This window comes from Anguilla rostrata, chromosome 5 (genome assembly GCF_018555375.3).
Source record: "Anguilla rostrata isolate EN2019 chromosome 5, ASM1855537v3, whole genome shotgun sequence".
NCBI classification, from domain to species: Eukaryota; Metazoa; Chordata; class Actinopteri; order Anguilliformes; family Anguillidae; genus Anguilla; species Anguilla rostrata.
In genome coordinates, this window is record NC_057937.1 from 43,746,798 (window position 1) to 43,765,494 (window position 18,697).

At 51.1% G+C, this 18,697-nt stretch overlaps 1 protein-coding gene across 4 annotated transcripts in view; it reads right to left on the minus strand.

The window, feature by feature from the left end:
• Positions 1-18,697, minus strand: part of LOC135255346 (transcription factor 12-like) — a 105,316-nt gene that overhangs the window by 12,560 nt on the left and 74,059 nt on the right. For all 4 annotated transcript variants that reach the window (XM_064336396.1, XM_064336398.1, XM_064336397.1 and 1 more), the window contains 5 exons: positions 12,300-12,399; positions 11,195-11,334; positions 8,946-9,093; positions 8,388-8,458; positions 4,421-4,529 (listed from right to left, as the gene is read on the minus strand). In XM_064336396.1, coding sequence (XP_064192466.1) covers positions 4,421-4,529; positions 8,388-8,458; positions 8,946-9,093; positions 11,195-11,334; positions 12,300-12,399 — 568 coding nt within the window. The remainder of the gene's footprint in view (positions 1-4,420; positions 4,530-8,387; positions 8,459-8,945; positions 9,094-11,194; positions 11,335-12,299; positions 12,400-18,697) is intronic.

The window sequence follows — 18,697 nt, forward strand, 5'->3', positions numbered from 1 at the left end:
CATTCTTGCAAGCGAAAGGGCAATCCACATCTGAGCAACTTTCGTTCAGTGAGAAAGAGCCTTTAAGAAGCAGACTAATTAACAAGCTGTAAAAAGTTGCTCTAGGACAGGAAATGAGAAGGGTGTTCTGCGCTGTATAAACATTTCCCTGGTGTGAACGGGAATAGAATTTCAATACCTGCACCCTGGACAGCTTGAGAAATTATCCACGGTTTTCTGCTACTCGCTTGAAATGGCTATTTCTTTTAATTGCGCTGGCAGCAGGAGAGAGTAATTATGCTTGAATTAAGGGACTAATCCTAATGAACAGATGGATGCATTTGAGGTTCATCTGAAAATCAAGGTAAATTACTTTCAAACCTCGAAATATGACTAGATTTATTAAAAACGCATAATGGAAGGAAAAACAATGAAATGAAGGTTTAGATATGGATCATTTTTATCATAGTGAACTGTGATTTCATTGACTTTCATTTAATACAAAAACTAGATAGATAGACATTGTGAAACCTCTAAGAATTTTACAGATTTTTTGGCACATGAAACCAACAAGGGTTGTTATGACAACACACAGACATCAAAGTTAAGGCCTTCGGGGAGGGAACCGTTTGTTCTTTAGAAAAGGGGGAAAATGTTTATTCCTTTTAAACTGGATCTGCAATATTCAAAAGAAAAGCAGAAAGAGGGCGAAGCACAGTGTGGGCGGGGTCTGTGTAAGGGGCGGGGCTGCAAAGGGTCTGTACACCTTACAATTCACTTACAATTCACCTTTCCAGCATACCGGCCTGCTCAATACGGTCTCAACATGGCCTGAGCTCTGTGTGGGAAACTGTACCTTCCATTTCCCTTTCTTCAGTCCTCACACATACACACACACGCTCATAGACACACACACACACACACACACACTCATAGACACACACACACACACATACACTCATAGACACACACACACACACACACACTCATAGACACACACACACACACACACACTCATAGACACACACACACACACACACACTCATAGACACACACACACACACACACACTCATAGACACACACACACACACACACACACTCATAGACACACACACACACACACACTCATAGACAGACACACACACACACACACACCAACTCACAGACACACACCCATACACCCACTCATAGACACACACACACACACTCATAGACACCCACTCACAGACACACACACACACACACACACACACACACACTCATAGACACACACACACACACACACACACACTCATAGACACACACACACACACACACACACATAACCCACTCATAGACACACACACACACACACACACACACACACACTCATAGACACACACACACACACACACACATAGACACACACACACACACCCCACTCATAGACACACACACACACACACACACACACACAAACTTTTCCTAATTTAATAAGCTGCCATCACAGAGGGAACCCCTCCCCACTCGCGGTGGGCTTCCCGTACAGACACGTTTAGAACAGGCCCTGCTCCGGCCGAGCAGCCTGCCGCCGTGTTCATTCACACCCCGCACGTGTCCCCACACCTCTCTAAAGAGCACAGCCCAGCCATAACAATAACACCGGGGGCGGGGAGCCGCCGAGGCCCCGCTTCATTAACAGGTCGGGGGCTTCCTGCTCTCTCCATCTCACCCCACACTGAGACCGCCGCCCGAGACAAGCAGCCCATTCAGAGCTCCATTACCGACCCCGGCCGGGGCGGGCTCTAATTTAATTACGCCGTCCGCAGCGAAACAGCAGCTGGCCGTGCGCTGAGCGCCAGCCCGGCGATACACGCCATCAATTAGAGGAGCTGATATCAGATCAGACGCCAGAATAACGATGGAGAGGACGACAGAACAGCCGCAGCGGCAAATGCTAACGGGGAAACGAAGCGCTCCGTTTACAGGTGCTTGTGGATGAAGAGCTGAAACGGTAAACCGGCAACGGAGCGGTGAGGGAGCGATGAGGGAGCGGTGAGGGAGCGGTGAGAGAGTGGTGAGCGAGCGATGAGAGAGCGATGAGGGAGCGGTGAGCGAGTGATGAGGGAGCGGTGAGGGAGCGGTGAGAGAGCGGTGAGCGACGATGAGAGAGCGGTGAGGGAGCGGTGAGAGAGCGGTGAGCGAGCGATGAGAGAGCGATGAGGGAGCGGTGAGGGAGCGGTGAGAGAGCGGTGAGGGAGCGGTGAGAGAGCGATGAGGGAGCGGTGAGGGAGCGGTGAGAGAGCGGTGAGGGAGCGATGAGGGAGCGGTGAGGGAGCGGTGAGAGAGTGGTGAGAGAGCGGTGAGGGAGCGGTGAGAGAGCGGTGAGGGAGCGGTGAGCGAGCGGTGAGGGAGCGATGAGGGAGCGGTGAGCGAGTGGTGAGAGAGCGGTGAGGGAGCGGTGAGAGAGCGGTGAGGGAGCGGTGAGAGAGCGATGAGAGAGCGGTGAGCGAGCGATGAGAGAGCGATGAGGGAGCGGTGAGCGAGTGATGAGGGAGCGGTGAGGGAGCGGTGAGAGAGCGGTGAGCGACGATGAGAGAGCGGTGAGGGAGCGGTGAGGGAGCGGTGAGAGAGCGGTGAGCGAGCGATGAGAGAGCGATGAGGGAGCGGTGAGAGAGCGGTGAGGGAGCGGTGAGAGAGCGATGAGGGAGCGGTGAGGGAGCGGTGAGAGAGCGGTGAGGGAGCGGTGAGAGAGCGATGAGGGAGCGGTGAGGGAGCGGTGAGAGAGCGGTGAGGGAGCGATGAGAGAGCGGTGAGGGAGCGGTGAGCGAGCGGTGAGAGAGCGATGAGGGAGCGGTGAGCGAGTGGTGAGAGAGCGGTGAGGGAGCGGTGAGAGAGCGGTGAGGGAGCGGTGAGAGAGCGATGAGAGAGCGGTGAGGGAGCGGTGAGAGAGCGGTGAGGGAGCGGTGAGGGAGCGGTGAGAGAGCGGTGAGGGAGCGGTGAGGGAGCGGTGAGCGAGCTGTAACGGGGACCCCTCGGGCACGCTACCCGGCGCCGTGTGACATAACCCCGCGCGGCCACACCCACAGGACGCCCCGGGCCCCGGGAGAGAGCGCTCATTGTCTGCAGGGAGGGATACAGTTACAGCAGCGGCGCGTAATCCCTGCCCCCCCCAGGGGCAGCCGAATCAATGAAGCCCCTGCATGGCGCTCTGTGGGGGGAACAGCTGTCTGCGGGCCGAGGGACAGCAGCTGAGGGGAGGGGGGGACAGCTGTCCACACCACCACCGCCCCCCACCCCCCGAGCTGGAGGTAGCAGGCTTACTGATATGGAAGCATATCGACCATTACATTTGGTTTTCATTCGATGGGCGCAAAAACCTCGGCATAATTCAAATGATAAATTCGAAAGCCAGCTTTTAAGTTAACGTACGCACTTTATCTGACGATTTGAAAATTTAAATGCAAAGTCCATTTCAGATATTCAATTCCGGTCATAATTTGAATGAAAATGAAAAACCACATTGGAAACAGCAGGTTCTTATTGTAACCGCATTGAAACGGCTGTTTCAAATGTGGTTTTCATTTTCATATAAATTAGGACAAGGTTGTGTCACAGAGGGCAAGAAAAATTTTATATGAAGTGGACTTTGGATTTAAATTTTCTAGTTGTCAGAAAGTGCCTACATTAACTTGGAAATGAAAAAGCAATGATGGCTTTTGCTTTTCATTTGAATTACGTCATGGTTTTTGTGCACATCGAATCAAAATGAAACGTAATTGCTGATTTGCATTTTCAGTTGAATTTTGGCATGGATATGCTTCCGTACAAGGATGCTCCACACTGGCTTGTACTCTGTCCGTCACCCGGGATGCAGTGGCCCTCATTGGCCAGCGTGTTCACTGTGTAACGCTCAACCGCCCCTTATAAGGGGATCAAAAGGTCCTTTGTGCCTGCACAACATGACATCATGTCTACTGTCAACATACATGGAGAAAAGGGAATATCAGATTATTCGAATGCTCCAAATGGAGATTAGTTTTTCAGCTTGGTATTCATATTTCTGCTGATTAAAAAGAAATCCAGTAAAGGACCAGTATTGTTTATAAGGAACCAAAAACCCTATAGTGCATTCACTGATATAGATTTATTTCTCTGATTATTTGCTGTGTGAAAGAGACTGAATGAAGATCACTGAACTGCTAGCCATTATTTGCAACAGCTAAAACAAGCTTTCTTGTTTTTTTTAAAGAACTTCATCCAGCTCTTGAAGGAAGAGAAAAGGGCATTGCCAGTTGGAACATGAGAGTTTGGATGTTGGATCAGCACTGGAATAGCAAACGAACCCCAATGTGCATCGCTGCTACCAGCATGGTGTTCAGCTTCTTAATTTGTTCCTGAGCCTGTGGGCTGGTGTGCTGTATGCCCTTCCAGAGGGCGCCAGGGCGCTCAGAACCGTACCTGCTGTGCCCGCCGCCGTGCCAGCTGTGCCAGTCAGGGAGGACGGGGATCCTACCGGCGTCGAGGGATTGGATGGAAAACTACTGCTGGTGTGGTCAGGTGAATAAATCTGGAGAAGAGGGGAGGAGGGGAGAGAGAGTGAGGAGGGAGGGAGGAAGAGAGGGAGAGAGAGAGAGAGAGAGAGAGGCACCTGTCAGTAAGGCCCAGACGCTGCTCTTTCATTGCTCAGTGCTTTTCACGGCTCCCTCTGCCACCCCTCAGTCTGCCCACAGACTAAATTGGCTCATCAATTCTGCTTGTTTTACGGCCTGCGTGCTCATAAAGACACTCCCAGCATGCATATGGGCCTTTTAACAACGCGGGACGGTGCCGCCAACGCCGCCGCCGCCACGCCCGCGCGAAACATCGGTTTCCCTCCGCCCTCTACGCATCGCATCTCATCCCTTTTCCCCTCAAATCCCCGCCGTCCCATTCGCTGCGTTCTCCCGACCCTAAAGAAGCCTCTATCTGCCACACAATGCAGGAGACGCAACGCTGTATCTTACATTCCTGCAGCAAGAAAAAAAAAACACCCAGTGAGAAAGACGGGATCCTGAGAGGCTGCAGATGCACCCAAATCACCATTAAATCCCGTTAATGTGGCTTTAAAGCGCCTGGCGGTATAACCCGCGCGCGGCGCAGTCTGCCACAGGGTGGAGAGAGGAGGGGAGGGGAGGGGAGGAGACCTGACGCTCAGCGCCCGCGCCTCGGCCGCCGTTAGTCTCCATTTCCGCTCCTCATTAGCGCGTACGGAGTGGCAGGGACGGGCCCCCCGGTGCCCCCGTTACACCCCCCCCCCCACAACAAGAGCGGCTGTCTCCCCCCGAGGCAGACCGCGTGAGATCTGGTTATTGATGGGATCTAATAAAATCGCGGGGTCATTTGATCCTTGCTGCTCGCGGCGTGAGGCGTTTTGTCTGATAATGGCAGTCTCCAGGGGTGTGGGGGGGTGCGGGTGACCTGTCGGGCCACAGCAGGGGGGGGGGGATCTGAGAGTTCCTGTGACAGGAGCCTCCCCCCCACCCCGAACGCAGACAGGTTTACCTCGGCTGCACCTCTGTGTTCCGCGTCGCTGCTCGTTTCTGTGCCCCACGTGAAGGGGGGCGAGGGGAGCGGTTTGAGTGCCTGTCGGTGGCATGTGAAGGATGCTGTCTTTAATTGATTAAACCTGTGGATTATATCTTTAAAAGCATTAAACGAGGGCCGAGTTTTCTCTACAAAGCAAGATAAATGAAACAACAGGATTCCCCCGTCCCTCTGCTTGACAAGAGAATAGTCTGCCAGGCGATTTAAAACACCTTCGATCCAACTAATTACATCTCAGATGAATAGCATACCTAGAGCGATTTTTCACTCAGAAAGTCCCATCTCTAGGGCTCTGATACAATAAGTGGGAAAATAGAAGCTGGACATCAGGGCCACACAACCAGGGCAGTGCATCTTAAAGATTTTACTGTGCCCAAGTATAGGAGTGAATCAGCATAGTTTATACAGCTGTCATAAAACTACAACTTCGGCAATTGGTTGGAACAAAAACCTGCATGCAGGCCAGCTCTCCAGGACTGGAGTTTTGCACCCCGATCTACTTCATGAAATAGGGCTGCCCAATTTTTCTTTGAGATCTATCATCCTACAGGTTTTAATTTCAACCCTTATTTGGTGCACCTGATTCCACTAATTGGCAGCTCAAAATGATATCTAGCTAGTTGAATGAGATGTGCTTTTATAGTGTCAGAGTGAAAACCCACAGGAGAGTAGATCTCCAGGAACAGGGGTGGGCAATCCTGCACTAAAACACTGTGGAATAGACTATGTTTGGAATCTCTTAATTTAAACCTAAAAGGATGCGCTTGTGAATCAAATGACTTCCAAAATCCAGTGAAGACAGAGCCCTGTGGGCTTCAGACAAAGAAACGTGTTGATTTTCTTTCTTAGGGTCTCTTATTCCGCACACCTCCACCAAATTCCTGGGTGACATTTATTGCCCTTGAACACACAGCTCTTAAAACACCTCCCCGATGTTATGTCGAGCATCCACCGTGTTTGTTATTTCACGTCTCACGTGTCCTTGAACTGTTAGGACATTAACGCACAGACTCAGAAAGTTCAGCTGAGCGCAAGCAGTGATTTTGCTTTTAAACAGTTGGTCGATGGCCGTGATACTTGACCTGGCTAGACCACAGTGGCCTGTTCTTTACATCACCGTGTTCAAACTGTGACGTGACGCTACAACGGTCGAGGCTCCGCCCTTCATCAGTCCAGTTCCCCTGGGCGGCAGGGGGCCAATGAGAAGGGCCCATTGAGAAGAGCCACGAACAAAAGCGGCGCAACGGGCGTCCGCTGAGCTGAGCTGCCGCGTTTCCAAATCCAGCCTGCCCCCCTCTCAGCGCCCTCCCCCCCCCCCACCCCATACCCCATACCCCCCCTCACAACCCAACCGTGTCCATTTCACAGCAGCTTTGTCATGCTAATAGAATTGAGTCTGCGAATACAAAAAGACTTAATTTCTGATTATCGTTGTGCCCCCTTTCAGCCTGCGTACTTGTGTGTAGTCAACTTCCCCCGTGCTGCTTATTAGATTTTTTTTTTTTAACCTCCTCTCTCCGCTGCGTCGAAAAGAAAGCCATTAACCTTTTTTTTTCTCCCCCCCCCGAGCCGAATTTGTATGGGGCCGCGCGCGGGGTCCGGAGGAGCACGGGATCAGTGAAAGGAAAAGCGATCGGGGGGCAGCCGCACCGTAACTAAAACACCGCTGGTTAAACACTCGCTTCTTCACCGGGGCGGTCGCAAACTCAGAAACAAAAGTGCGCTTAGATTTGAGATCAGACCCCGGAACGTAGCAGATGTTTCGGTCTTTTCAGAGGACTCTCCGCAGACGCAATCTTAGGGGTCATTGTTTGGCGAGTGCTCGGCGAAACGCTTTCGAAAACGCGCAAATACCCAGATTTCCCTTATTCTTTCCATCTAGACCGGTTGATTATCCAAACTGATGCATAATCCATAAGCTTCGCCGATAGTTTATTTTAATGTACAGTTCCCTTTCTTGTGCACTCTGAGATTAGGACCACAATTATCCAGGCTTAGGCCCAAAAAAAACATTTGTAAACATATCCTCTGGCCTTTAATCACGGTGTCATTCGCTACGGTGGTTAATGCCCATCACAGCAACAAAGGTCACTTCTCTTAAAGTTGGAAGTGGGGCATTTTTTCAGCATGTGGTATTGGTTTACAGAAAATGTTCACTCCATATAGGATGCTGAAACAGCTTATTTTTTGTGGGTCAGGGGTGTTTTTTGGGGGGGTGGGGGGGTTGGCAAAGAGTTGTAGGTTTCCGTGAAATGGAGCACAACCGCAGATGATTCTACATTTCCGAGCGAAAAATCCCCCAGGTGATTTTGAAATGTGCGCGCACTGAAAATTCAAAACGACAGGGGCTGTCGTCGTCTCCAATATTCGAAGGGTTTCTTTAATACAGTCTCAACAGTGTGGAAATGTTAGCATCTAAACTAGCATACGAGTGGGATTTGTCCTATAGGTTCCCTTTGGAGGGGCTGGGCACCAGTATCTGAGGGGGCTTTGTCTCACAGAAGCTTGCTGGAGCAGCTGCGCTGTGTGTGGTGTCTGACCGCAGAACGCACCCCACGGCAGCCCGAGCGCGAGCTGATCCACGGGAGGATCCGGCTGCTCCTGTCAAGCAGCGACCGCGGGATGACAGACCTCCTGTTGCCCTGGTAACCTGTACCCACCCACCTCTGTCAGAGGGAGCTCGCCGGCCCTGCCCCATTCCTTCTACGCAAAACAGCCCTCCTGAGAGACAGATCCTGCTTCGGCTCACCCACTAGCCCGGCCCAGGTTAGCAACTCTGCTAATGAAACGGGGAGGAGCGCTCCCAGTGTGAAGCGTCGCGCGCTGGGGAGGCGGAGCTTACCGAGGCCAGGGCTTTGCCCAGCGCGTCTCCGGTTTGCGAGCCTCCCGCGGCGTTCCCCCGGCTCCCTGCGGCTACACAGGAAAAGTTCCCATTAAACAGCAAATTGACATTACGCTACGGGTGGGTGCTATAAACGCTAGTGCAACCACTGCAGTACTGAAACGTGCTTATCAATAACTAATGTTACAGTTTATTATTCATTCATTTTTGTACCAATTAACATCTAAATCGGTTGGAGATATATAATAGTAAGACAGAACAACTATTAACGGAAGTAACATTGCAACAATAACGATAGCTATCTAACTAGATATTAGCAGCCTATATTAATTCTTCTGTAATTGCATCTGTGCTATGCATGACCAAACCATGCTGCAGTGAAAATACTTTCAAAAATACTATTTATTTAATTTTTACTGAATGCCCCTTGTAGCATAGGTTTCAGCAGGGTAGAGCAGAACTTCTGTTTCTTAAGATTAAGAAACTCACCAGAGACTCACATCCCCTGCAGGGGACAAAAATGAACGGACGCATGCATGCGGGCGGGCGTGGCCTTACCCAGGATGCTCTCGGCGGCGCTGATGGGCGGGGTGTGCGAGGCGCTGACGAAGGGCGGGGCGACGGAGCTGCCGCCGCGGTGGAAGCTGGACATGGGAGGAAGACTGGCGCTGATGTCGGTGGGGGACACGGAGTGGGGCGGGTAGTTCTGCAACACAGGCAGGGAGAGGGTTAAACGCCGCTAGAGGACACACGCGCGCGTGCCGTGCGCGGCGTGGGCGTGCGCGCACGTGCACGGGAATGCCTTCCTAAACTACGGGATACACACAGACATTTACAGACACATTCTAAATACACGAGATTATTATGAGATCTCATTTTAATAAAGAAAACAACTTCAGAGTGAGCCAGGACTACAGGATATAAACAGTAAGATATCAGACAGCCTGGTTATGAGGCACAGCAGGATGTGGGGAGGACACAGGGGCAGCTGGGGGCCGGGTGGAGGAGACTGTGCGCGTACGGCACTGAGGTAAAGAGACAGAGTTGAGCCGGGTTCGAGTGCGGAGTGCTGCACTTAGAGACGATGTGTGTTTCCAGGACAGCTGCAGAGAAGGTGAGCACTTCCAGCGCTGGACACAGAGACATGGAACGCCCGTACCAGGCCGAGGGGAGGGGGTCAGAGAGACGATACCACGAGAGATACCAAGAGAAAGCGGAGAGGGAATGTGTGTGCACGTGTGCGTATGTCTGCATGCGCACGTGCGTGTGTATGTGCGCGAGCATGTGCATGCACGTGTGTCTGTGTGATGCTCGTCTCTGAGCGCGCGTGTGCACGTATGCGTGTGAACATGTGTGTATGCGTATGTGTGTGTGTGTGTGTGTGTGTGCATGTTTGTATGCATATGTATTTGGCGGGACAGTACCTTAAGTGATCAGCAACTAGACGAAGATGTAATTTGGCGATGTAGCGGCAAGGTGTAAAATGTGACGCAGATCTGTTGTTTTTCCACACAAGTGTCAGCAAAGGGGCAGTGACCTGCAGTGCTGACACCAGCCACGACTACAAGGACTACAGAGAACACATCAGGGCTAGCACATCAAGGCTAACACAAGCAGGGCTAACACACCTGGGCTAACACATCAGGGCTAAAACATTGGGGCTAACGCATCGCAGCTAACGCGTCAGGGCTAACAGAGTCAGGGCTAACACATCAGGCCAAACATATCTGGGCTAAGACAATCAGGGCTAACAGTCAGGGCTAATATAATTTGGGCTAACACACCGGGGCTAAAACATCACGCTGAACATATCAGGGCTAACACATCAGGGCTAAGACAATCAGAGTGAACACATCAGTCCAAACACATGAGCGGTACCATATCAAGGCTAAGACAATCAGAGCTAACACATCAGTCCAAACACATTAGCGCTAACACATCAGGGCTAAGACAATCAGAGCTAAAACATCAGTCCAACCACATTAGGACTAAAGCATCCAGGCTACCGAATCAGGCTGAACACATCAGTCTAGCACATTAGGGCTAACTCATCCTAACTAAGGCATCCTGGCTAATGCATTTGGGCTAACGCATCCTGGCTAATGCACTCGAGCTAACGCATCCTGGCTAATGCATTTGGGCTAACACACCCTGGCTAATGCACTCGGGCTAACGCATCCTGGCTCCACTATTGCATGTCTCGGTGGATCAGCAGGAGGGAGTGTTGCGCTCACAATGTTGCATAACGTTGCATATTCTTTTTGCTTTTGCTTTGAGCCCGGTAAGAGCTGCCATGTAAGAGCAAAGTTCACCAGAGGAATCACGAAACACAATTCAGCCTTGCATTGCGACAGCAGTGTAATATAAGGACTGTAAACTCGGGCATTCCTGCACCAAGCCCGTTTTCTATGGGTTATGTGGAAACACAGCCTAGCATGAACTGGGTTCTTGTATTTTTTCCACTGCGTTGTTGCCGTTCTCGTTGTGTTAGTGTTAATCAGTTTAACCTTCAGGGTCCAAGTTGAACTATGCGGCTGTTCCCTGCACTTGGACCGGTACTTCTCTCTAGGGTTTTCGTCATACGTGTTCCTGGTTATGGTTATACACTTTGTTGTACGTCGCTCTGGATAAGAGCGTCTGCCAAATGCCTGTAATGTAAAGTAATGTAATGTTCTCTGATACCCAATCTAAATGTCATCCATTTGAATTAAAATACTGCACAAATACACATACAGGGTCTGTGTCTGAAGCGACAATAGCCTCAGAACACGGGCGTGTCGTGCTGACATCACAGAGCTCCGCCTTACCAGGCGATCGTGCGAGTGCAGGCTGCCGTAGTTTCCAGACTGTGGCATGTGAGATGACGATCCTCCCAGCATCCCCCCGTAGCCGGGCTGACTGATCCCGTTCGAAGAGTTCCAGGGGTCAGAGGAATTGTGGGTCCCATCTAAGTTACACATAAGAAAAGCCTGAGTGCATCGTTCACAAATCAAACCACTCCTAACTCACTAACTCTTTCACATCAGCAGGGTATTCCACCCTAGTGACTGATGCCTAATTACTGTCGGACACTAAAAATGAAACGTCAAGAACAAAGTAAAAACGTGTGTTTGGCAAAAAAAAAGAACCAATAAAACAATAAATTCTGGTAAGTCAGTTTCATGCAGAATTATCTCAGGCTACAATGAAAGTCATGCTTTTCACATTAAATGAAGTGCTTGTGAAAGACGAGCAGCCCTGCTTGATGTAATAGCGGGGCGAGAGCCAGGTCCCAGGCCCGAACGGGGTGGGGAAACGTCTGAAAGGCGAATCTGCCCTAAGCCAGAGAAGCCCGGCGACGATCCAACTGATCTACACAGCGGAGGAGCCGCGATTCTCCGCAGACACCCGACAGCTGGAGCGACCTGGCGCGGGAGCAGAAACGCTCTGTAACACCACGCAACTTCCTGCCAACCTGTCAGGCTCGGGAGAAGAACACAAGAACAAGCCCTACAGCCCGCGCGGACGAGACCGGATACGGCGGACTGGCGAGCGAGCGGCGCCGCACAGGAAGTTCTGCTGGGACACGCTCGTCTTTTACGCAACTCCTGTCTTGACAAGTTGTTTACAGCTATTTAATCTCCTCTTCCGAAACGAAGAAGAACAGCCTTTCAGCAAATGAACTTCACGTTTGCCTGGAGAGTTTTCCAGAAAAACCGCACACCTCTTAAGGCTAACAGACAGCCAGGGTGGTGGAAGGGCCCACGGTCACGTAGACCCATGGGAAAACGCGCATGGACACCGCGGCGTAAATAACGGCTGTTCTGCGGCCGCACGCCGGCCGGCACGCGGAAACCCAGACGGCGTACCGACACCGACAGTCCCCGCCGCAGTACGTGCGAGGCGCCGGCGGCGTCGAGGAGCTTCACTCACCGAAGAAAGTGCTTGCGAACATGCTCCCCGGAGGCTTGGGCGACGGGAAGGAGGGCGAGTCTCTGCTGAAGTCTTCCGAGTTGGGAGACGGCGCGTAAACCTGCCGAAACAGCACAGCAAACACCGTTAGGAAACGCGCGGGACCGCCGGATTCACACCGCCGCTGCCGGGCCAAACCGCGCCAACGCACCGCGCACAAGTTGCGTTTCTGCTCGCGGCGCTCTCCCGCGCACGACGATGACGCGCTGCCATGACAAGGTCATTTGTCTTGGTCACCTGGAAAATATGTGTCAGCCAAAGCAAGCGTATGGGTTAGCGAACGCTCGGAAGGGCAGCTATTTTTAAAGACATAGAGAATGCAGCAGTTTGACGTACAGTTTGAGACCGTAATCACTGGGCTGGGGATCAATGAGCCTCCTAATCCTGATTCAGGACCATTTATTACGACAAATCCCATCCCTCATCCTCCCGCACTGTTCTCCAGCATTTCCCCCCGCTGGATCAGAGTCCACTGCAAAATCAAGATGGCCGTCCTTCGATTCGCTCCAGAAGGACTACATTCAACGTAGTGACCAATTATGCGGGGTTAATCAATGACTACATTTATTAATGAGAGAAATACAGGTGAGGGACGAGCATCATGGTGACTAATTGAGCATGTTGAGATTTTGAAGTCCCAGCATGCAAAGCAGAGCCAGGCACAGGAGACCCCAAAACAATCCCCCCGTATTCGAGCATCCCGTTACCATAGCTGCTTTGTAGCAGCGCATCCCAGAGCTTATGGATAATCCCTCAGAGTTCAGAGTTCAGAGGGGGCCGACCTACAGCACGCAGCCACAGAAACGCTTAGCTTGGCCTTTTTTTCCCCCAATGCATCCGAATTAATGACAAATAGGCCGTCAATCTACAAAGGCCTCACAACACAGATGGTATTTATCCTACATATTAACCCATAATCAACCCGTCAAAATAACAAGAAATAATGACTGTCTTCTTCACTTGGATAAAACTGGCACAGTGATGTGTGTGACACCTTTCCCCGCCCAGGCAATTCCCTCATGCGCATTAAAACAGGATAATAATTTATACCCTTAGATTTCAATGGGCAGGCAAAGTGCTGAGGAGAGCAGAAAAGAATCCCTCTGTTTTCTTTCGTTCTTTATTTCCTTCTTTAACGACGAACGGAACTGGGAGCAGGATGGGGCGCAGGCGTGAGGGGGCTCGGCGAAAGCACGGGTTCAAAGGAAGCCACGGCCAAACGTGGGTCATGTGGTCTCTCTGACTCCACACCCTCCAGATGGGGGCCCAATGCCCCCCCCCCCCCACCCCCACCTCACCACGGCGGTCTCTCTCATTTAAGATCAGAGGACGCGGCGCAAATCGCGGCCCAGCCTCACCCATCACCTGAAAGCCTGCAACGCCAATTACTCCTTTAATGGCCCGGCTGTATCTTCACCTGCATCTGCATCTTTTCATGTCTTACAAACGCCAGACACTGGAAGAGGCATTTCCTGAGTGAGGTCTCTATTAAATCTAGCTTTGTTGAAATTAATTAAAAAATAAGCCAAATGTTACACAGATCAAAACCTTTGATTCCATTAGTCTGCAGACCAAAATGTGCACTTCGTTCATTTTGCAGAATTAAAAACATGGTGTTTGCCGTATCTGAGTACTGCAGTACAAAGATGTTCAAAGTGATGGATCTCATTAGTTGACCTAATTCAGAATGGGGAAGGGACAAATATGCTCAAGCCATGCACGCACACGCAAGCATGCACGCACGTGAACACACACTCACACACACACAAACACACATGTGCAAACACACACACACAAATGCAAACACACACGCAAACGCATGCACACACATACATACGCACACACGCTCACACATTCACACGCACACACTTTCTCTTTCACTCCCTCACACACACACACTCTCTCTATCTCTCACACACATACACAAACACACACACACACACGCATACTCTCTCTCTCTCTCTCTCTCACTCACACCCACACACACAGACAGGTTCATACAGTATAGCCCTATCCTGCTGTGCACCTGCTCCCCCCCCTGCTTTGATGTGCCAGTGGACAGGAGCGCACGGCTCCCTCTGCAACATCAATGGCGCTGGGCTGCAGACACGCAGCCGGTGGGGCGGGGCGGGGCGGGGCGGGGGGACGGCTCTCCTGGGCACCCCAGACCAGCGCGCTGGGGCGCACGACCCCGGCGGCACGCCTCCCGGACTGATCCCAGGTCAGCCCGGCGCGTCGGCCCTGGGCTTTGTCCCCCGTCTGAGCCGCCATCGGGCAGCATATGGCAGCGGATAAAGCTAATTGTCCCTCTTACCCTCTCCCAACCAGTCGACCCATTAATAAAGCCTTCCGAACACCAGGCGCCCCCGTCCCGCCCCCGCTGCCTGGAGGAGGGGCCGTGTCCAGCGCGCCGGCCCCTAGGGGAGAGGCCCTGTGTGCTGCGCCGGCCCCTAGGGGAGGGGCCCTGTCCGCTGTGCCGGCCCCTAGGGGAGGGACCCTGTCCGCTGCATTTCCTTTTATGAGGACACTGATTAAAGAGCTGTCACTCACAGCTCCCTGAATGATTACAAAACCACAGTTGCCGCCGCCCCCAGTTATTTATTTATTTTTCGTACACAGCATTTTGCTTTTGCAAGCAAGTGCGCGAAAGATGAAAGCAAAAAAACTACTTTCAACTGCCCGTGACAACCAAATGAGCAGGTTTAGGCAAACTCCAGCCTTCACATTCAGAGAGGGGTGTTTCACTTCCAAGAAAATATTTAAGGGTTTAACTTCTTCTGTGACTTATTTGAAGGGCTTTCATTTTATTTTATTTTTTTACTTTCGATGTATGTATTTTTCTAGATACCTAAAGCTGATGCAGCACTGCCATAGGTCTCTCACACACACACACACACACACACACACACACACACACACACACACACACACACACACCTTACCCTGTGGCACCTGCCTCTGATGTGAGCGGCGCACTGATCAAAACGCACGGAGCCATTAAACTGTCAACACGTGGACGCTCTGAATGGCACTGGAGAAAAAACCGGCTTGAAATAAATGATTAAGCCACCGCACAAAAACAGGCGCACAACAAAAGTGCAGGCAGGACAGTTCAAAGTAATTGGTTGCAAGTGACAACAAAATATCCTGTCTCCGCAAGTCAATATTTTGAATCGCACGGAGCCCCAAGGCCTTTTCTTTTGATGTAAAAATATCAGACGCACTTTTCAAGGCGAAAAGCACACAGGTCCAACACAATGGCCCAACGATTCAAAGGCTGCCTTTTTTCCTGATAAGACACGTCGAGTTTTCTGAGGTGACGCCGCTGGCTGGGCGTAAAACTCGAGCTGAATGAAAACTTAAAGCTCTTCGTTTACTGAGGCGAACCGTCTGAGCCTTTTTCAGTAAAAACGTCTTTCAAAGAGCAAAGAATCAAAGTCCCTTTCACCGCGAGCAAAAAGACACAAATTTACTTCACTATCACGCATGTTGGTAAATCAAACAATGAGGACAACATTCAAACATCGCAATCCACACATGTTCCACTGCTACAAGAGTTCATTTCTTTACTCAAAGGACCGTTCAAAAGAAACAGCTTCTCAACACCTCATTCACGAGGTCCTCCTTTTACTTATCACATTCAACAGGAAGGCCAGCATCTTAGACAAGCGCACACTTCCCTTCAAATTCACCGAAACATGGGAATTTCTGAAACCTTTGGGTATTTACCCAACGGCAGAAGCAAAGTAAATAAAACACTTGGCACGTCATAAAACCGGAGAGCTCGCAAAGATGTCAGGGCGACGCGCGAAGAAGGGCCCGGCCTCAGAACCGTCAGCAGCGACGGTCGCGAGCGCGAACGCCAGTCCCGGTCCAGTTAGCGTACAGTTAGCGCCCCGTGCAGCCGCTCTTCAAATAAAATTAAATAGCTTAAAGCCCGCTCCACATGGGCAGAAATTTATGGGGTATTTACCAACTGCTGGGGATCGTAAAGTTCAGGCCGGACCCATTCTGACCACATGCAAGCAATTTTCTCCCTCTTCCTGCCTGCGATGCAAGCCTGGAAATACTTAATATAAAAAGATCAAAGGGCCCTTTTAGGAGTGCAGAAACAAAAGGGCTGGCTGTCATGTGGAATTTGAAAAGGATAAAACTCAGGCACGAGCTCAGCTATATTCCTCTTCCCCTCCTCTGTGTTATATACAAAATACTGACACACACAACAGATTTTATGTTAAAGAATGCGCTTTAAAAGTCTGGAATATTTCGTTTTCCAGACAGATTTCATCCACTTGACACAAAGATCAGTGTTTTGAATGCAAATTCTACGCCGCGAATCCTCGATTTTTTTCTTTTTTTCTTTTTTTTTTAAAGCCCTATTTAAATTAATTTCGGCGACTGTGTTCCAGAACAAAATGTAAAGCGCGCTGTAATCACCGTGTAATCATATTCCATACAGCAGCTCAGAGCGAGGCACGCACGATTAGTCTTAGATAAACACATACGCGGGGAGTGCGCCGATGTTAAACACAGCTTAGCCTCCCGCTCCTCCTCTGGGCAGACAGAGAAGCTAGCGCTGTCAACCCGTGCCATAAAATAGCACACTACGCATACTCGACATAAACTTTCATTATACTTCAAGTATTCTTAAGTATAAAATAGTACACTTCAGGTATACTTTAGCATACTATTTTTTTCACATGGGAGTACCACCAAGACCACAACATAGAGACATTGAAAGGAACAGCTGTAGTTTTCCTGGTGCTTCTCTACTGTCCCGTCCACACCTCAAAGGAGCCAGACAGGGTCCCCACCTTACCCCCCTCATACACCTGCCACGGAATTCCGGCCCGATGCGAATGAGGAGGCCCTCCATAAACACGTGCGCGCGTGTGTGTGCGTGTGCGTGTGTGCGTGTGTGTGCGTGCGTGTGTGTGTCTGTGTGTGTGCGTGTGTATGTGTGTGTGTGCGGGTGTGTGTGTGTGTGTGTGTGCGTGTGTGTGTGAGTGCGCATGTGTGTGTGCGTGTGTGTGCGTGTGTGTGTGTGCGTGTGTGTGCGTGTGTGTGTGAGTGCGCGTGTGTGTGCGCGTGTGTGTGTGTGTGTGTGTGTGCGTGTGCGTGTGTGTGTATGTGCATGTGTGTGTGCGTGTGTGTATGCATGTGCGTGTGTGTGTGCGCGCGTATGTGTATGCGTGTGTGTGTGTGTGTGCGCGTGTGTGTGTGTGTGTGTGTACGTGTGTGTATGCATGTGCGTGTGTGTGTGCGCGCGTATGTGTATGCGTGTGTGTGTGTGTGTGCGCGTATGTGTATGCGTGTGTGTGTGTGTGTGCGCGTGTGTGTGTGCGTGTGTGTGCGTGTGTGTGTGTGCGTGTGTGTGTGTGTGCGTGCGCGGGGGAGTGAGCGCTCTCTCTCTCTCTCTCTCTCTCTCTCTCTCTCTCTCTCTCTCTCTCTCGAGCGGGGGAAGGCTCGGCGTGTCGAGCCCTCGCAGGAGCGCGGCGGTATCAAAGGGGCCGCGGCGGCGGCGGTTCTGAGGAGCGGAGCGCGGCTCCCCGGAGCGTGAGGAACGCCGCTCTGATTAAAGGCAGACGGAGTGAGAGCGGAGCCTGGAGCTCGGAGCCTGGAGCTCGGACCCGGGTCTGCGCGGGGAGAGAGAGTCCAGCCCTCACCTTAAACGGGCGGCCGCCTCTCCCCCTCGCCAGTCCCAGACTCCCGCCTGTTATTCCAACCGCGTCTGAGCCCGCCGCAAACCCGCCAGCAAAAACACGTCCAGCACTGCAAAAACCTCACTCCACCGCTGCCTGAGAGAGAGGCTTTTATAAAAGGAAATGACGCGGGCCTTTTCCAATTAAACTCCGAAGTGAATATTCTGCTTTCACACAAAAGTTATTTTTCCCTTTCGAAACACAAGTATATGTAACAACTTCATAAAGACAGCTTCAGAACTTAATACCACAATATTAACACAAATGACATGACATTAAACTACTGTAGTAAACTTCACAGTGAAGTTCCTAGGGTGTCTCATTTCTGAAAGTTACGTGGGAATGGGAGACTGTCAGAACTGAAATGTGACACGGACGCCCTGCGAATAAAAACAAACAGCAGACTGTGGCACAGCTGAAGCCCAGGCCACGAAAACTAACACAGTGAAGAGAGGAACGAGAGGAAAGAGAGGGAAGAGAGAGGGAAGAGAGAGAAGAGAGGAAAGAGAAGGAAGAGAGGGAAGAGAGGAAAGAGAGGGAAGAGAGGGAAGAGAAGGAAGAGGGAGGGAAGAGAGGGAAAAGAATAAAGAGAGGGGAGAGAATGAAGAGAGGGAAGAGAGAGTAGAGAAGGAAGAGGGGGAAAAGAGAGGGAAGAGA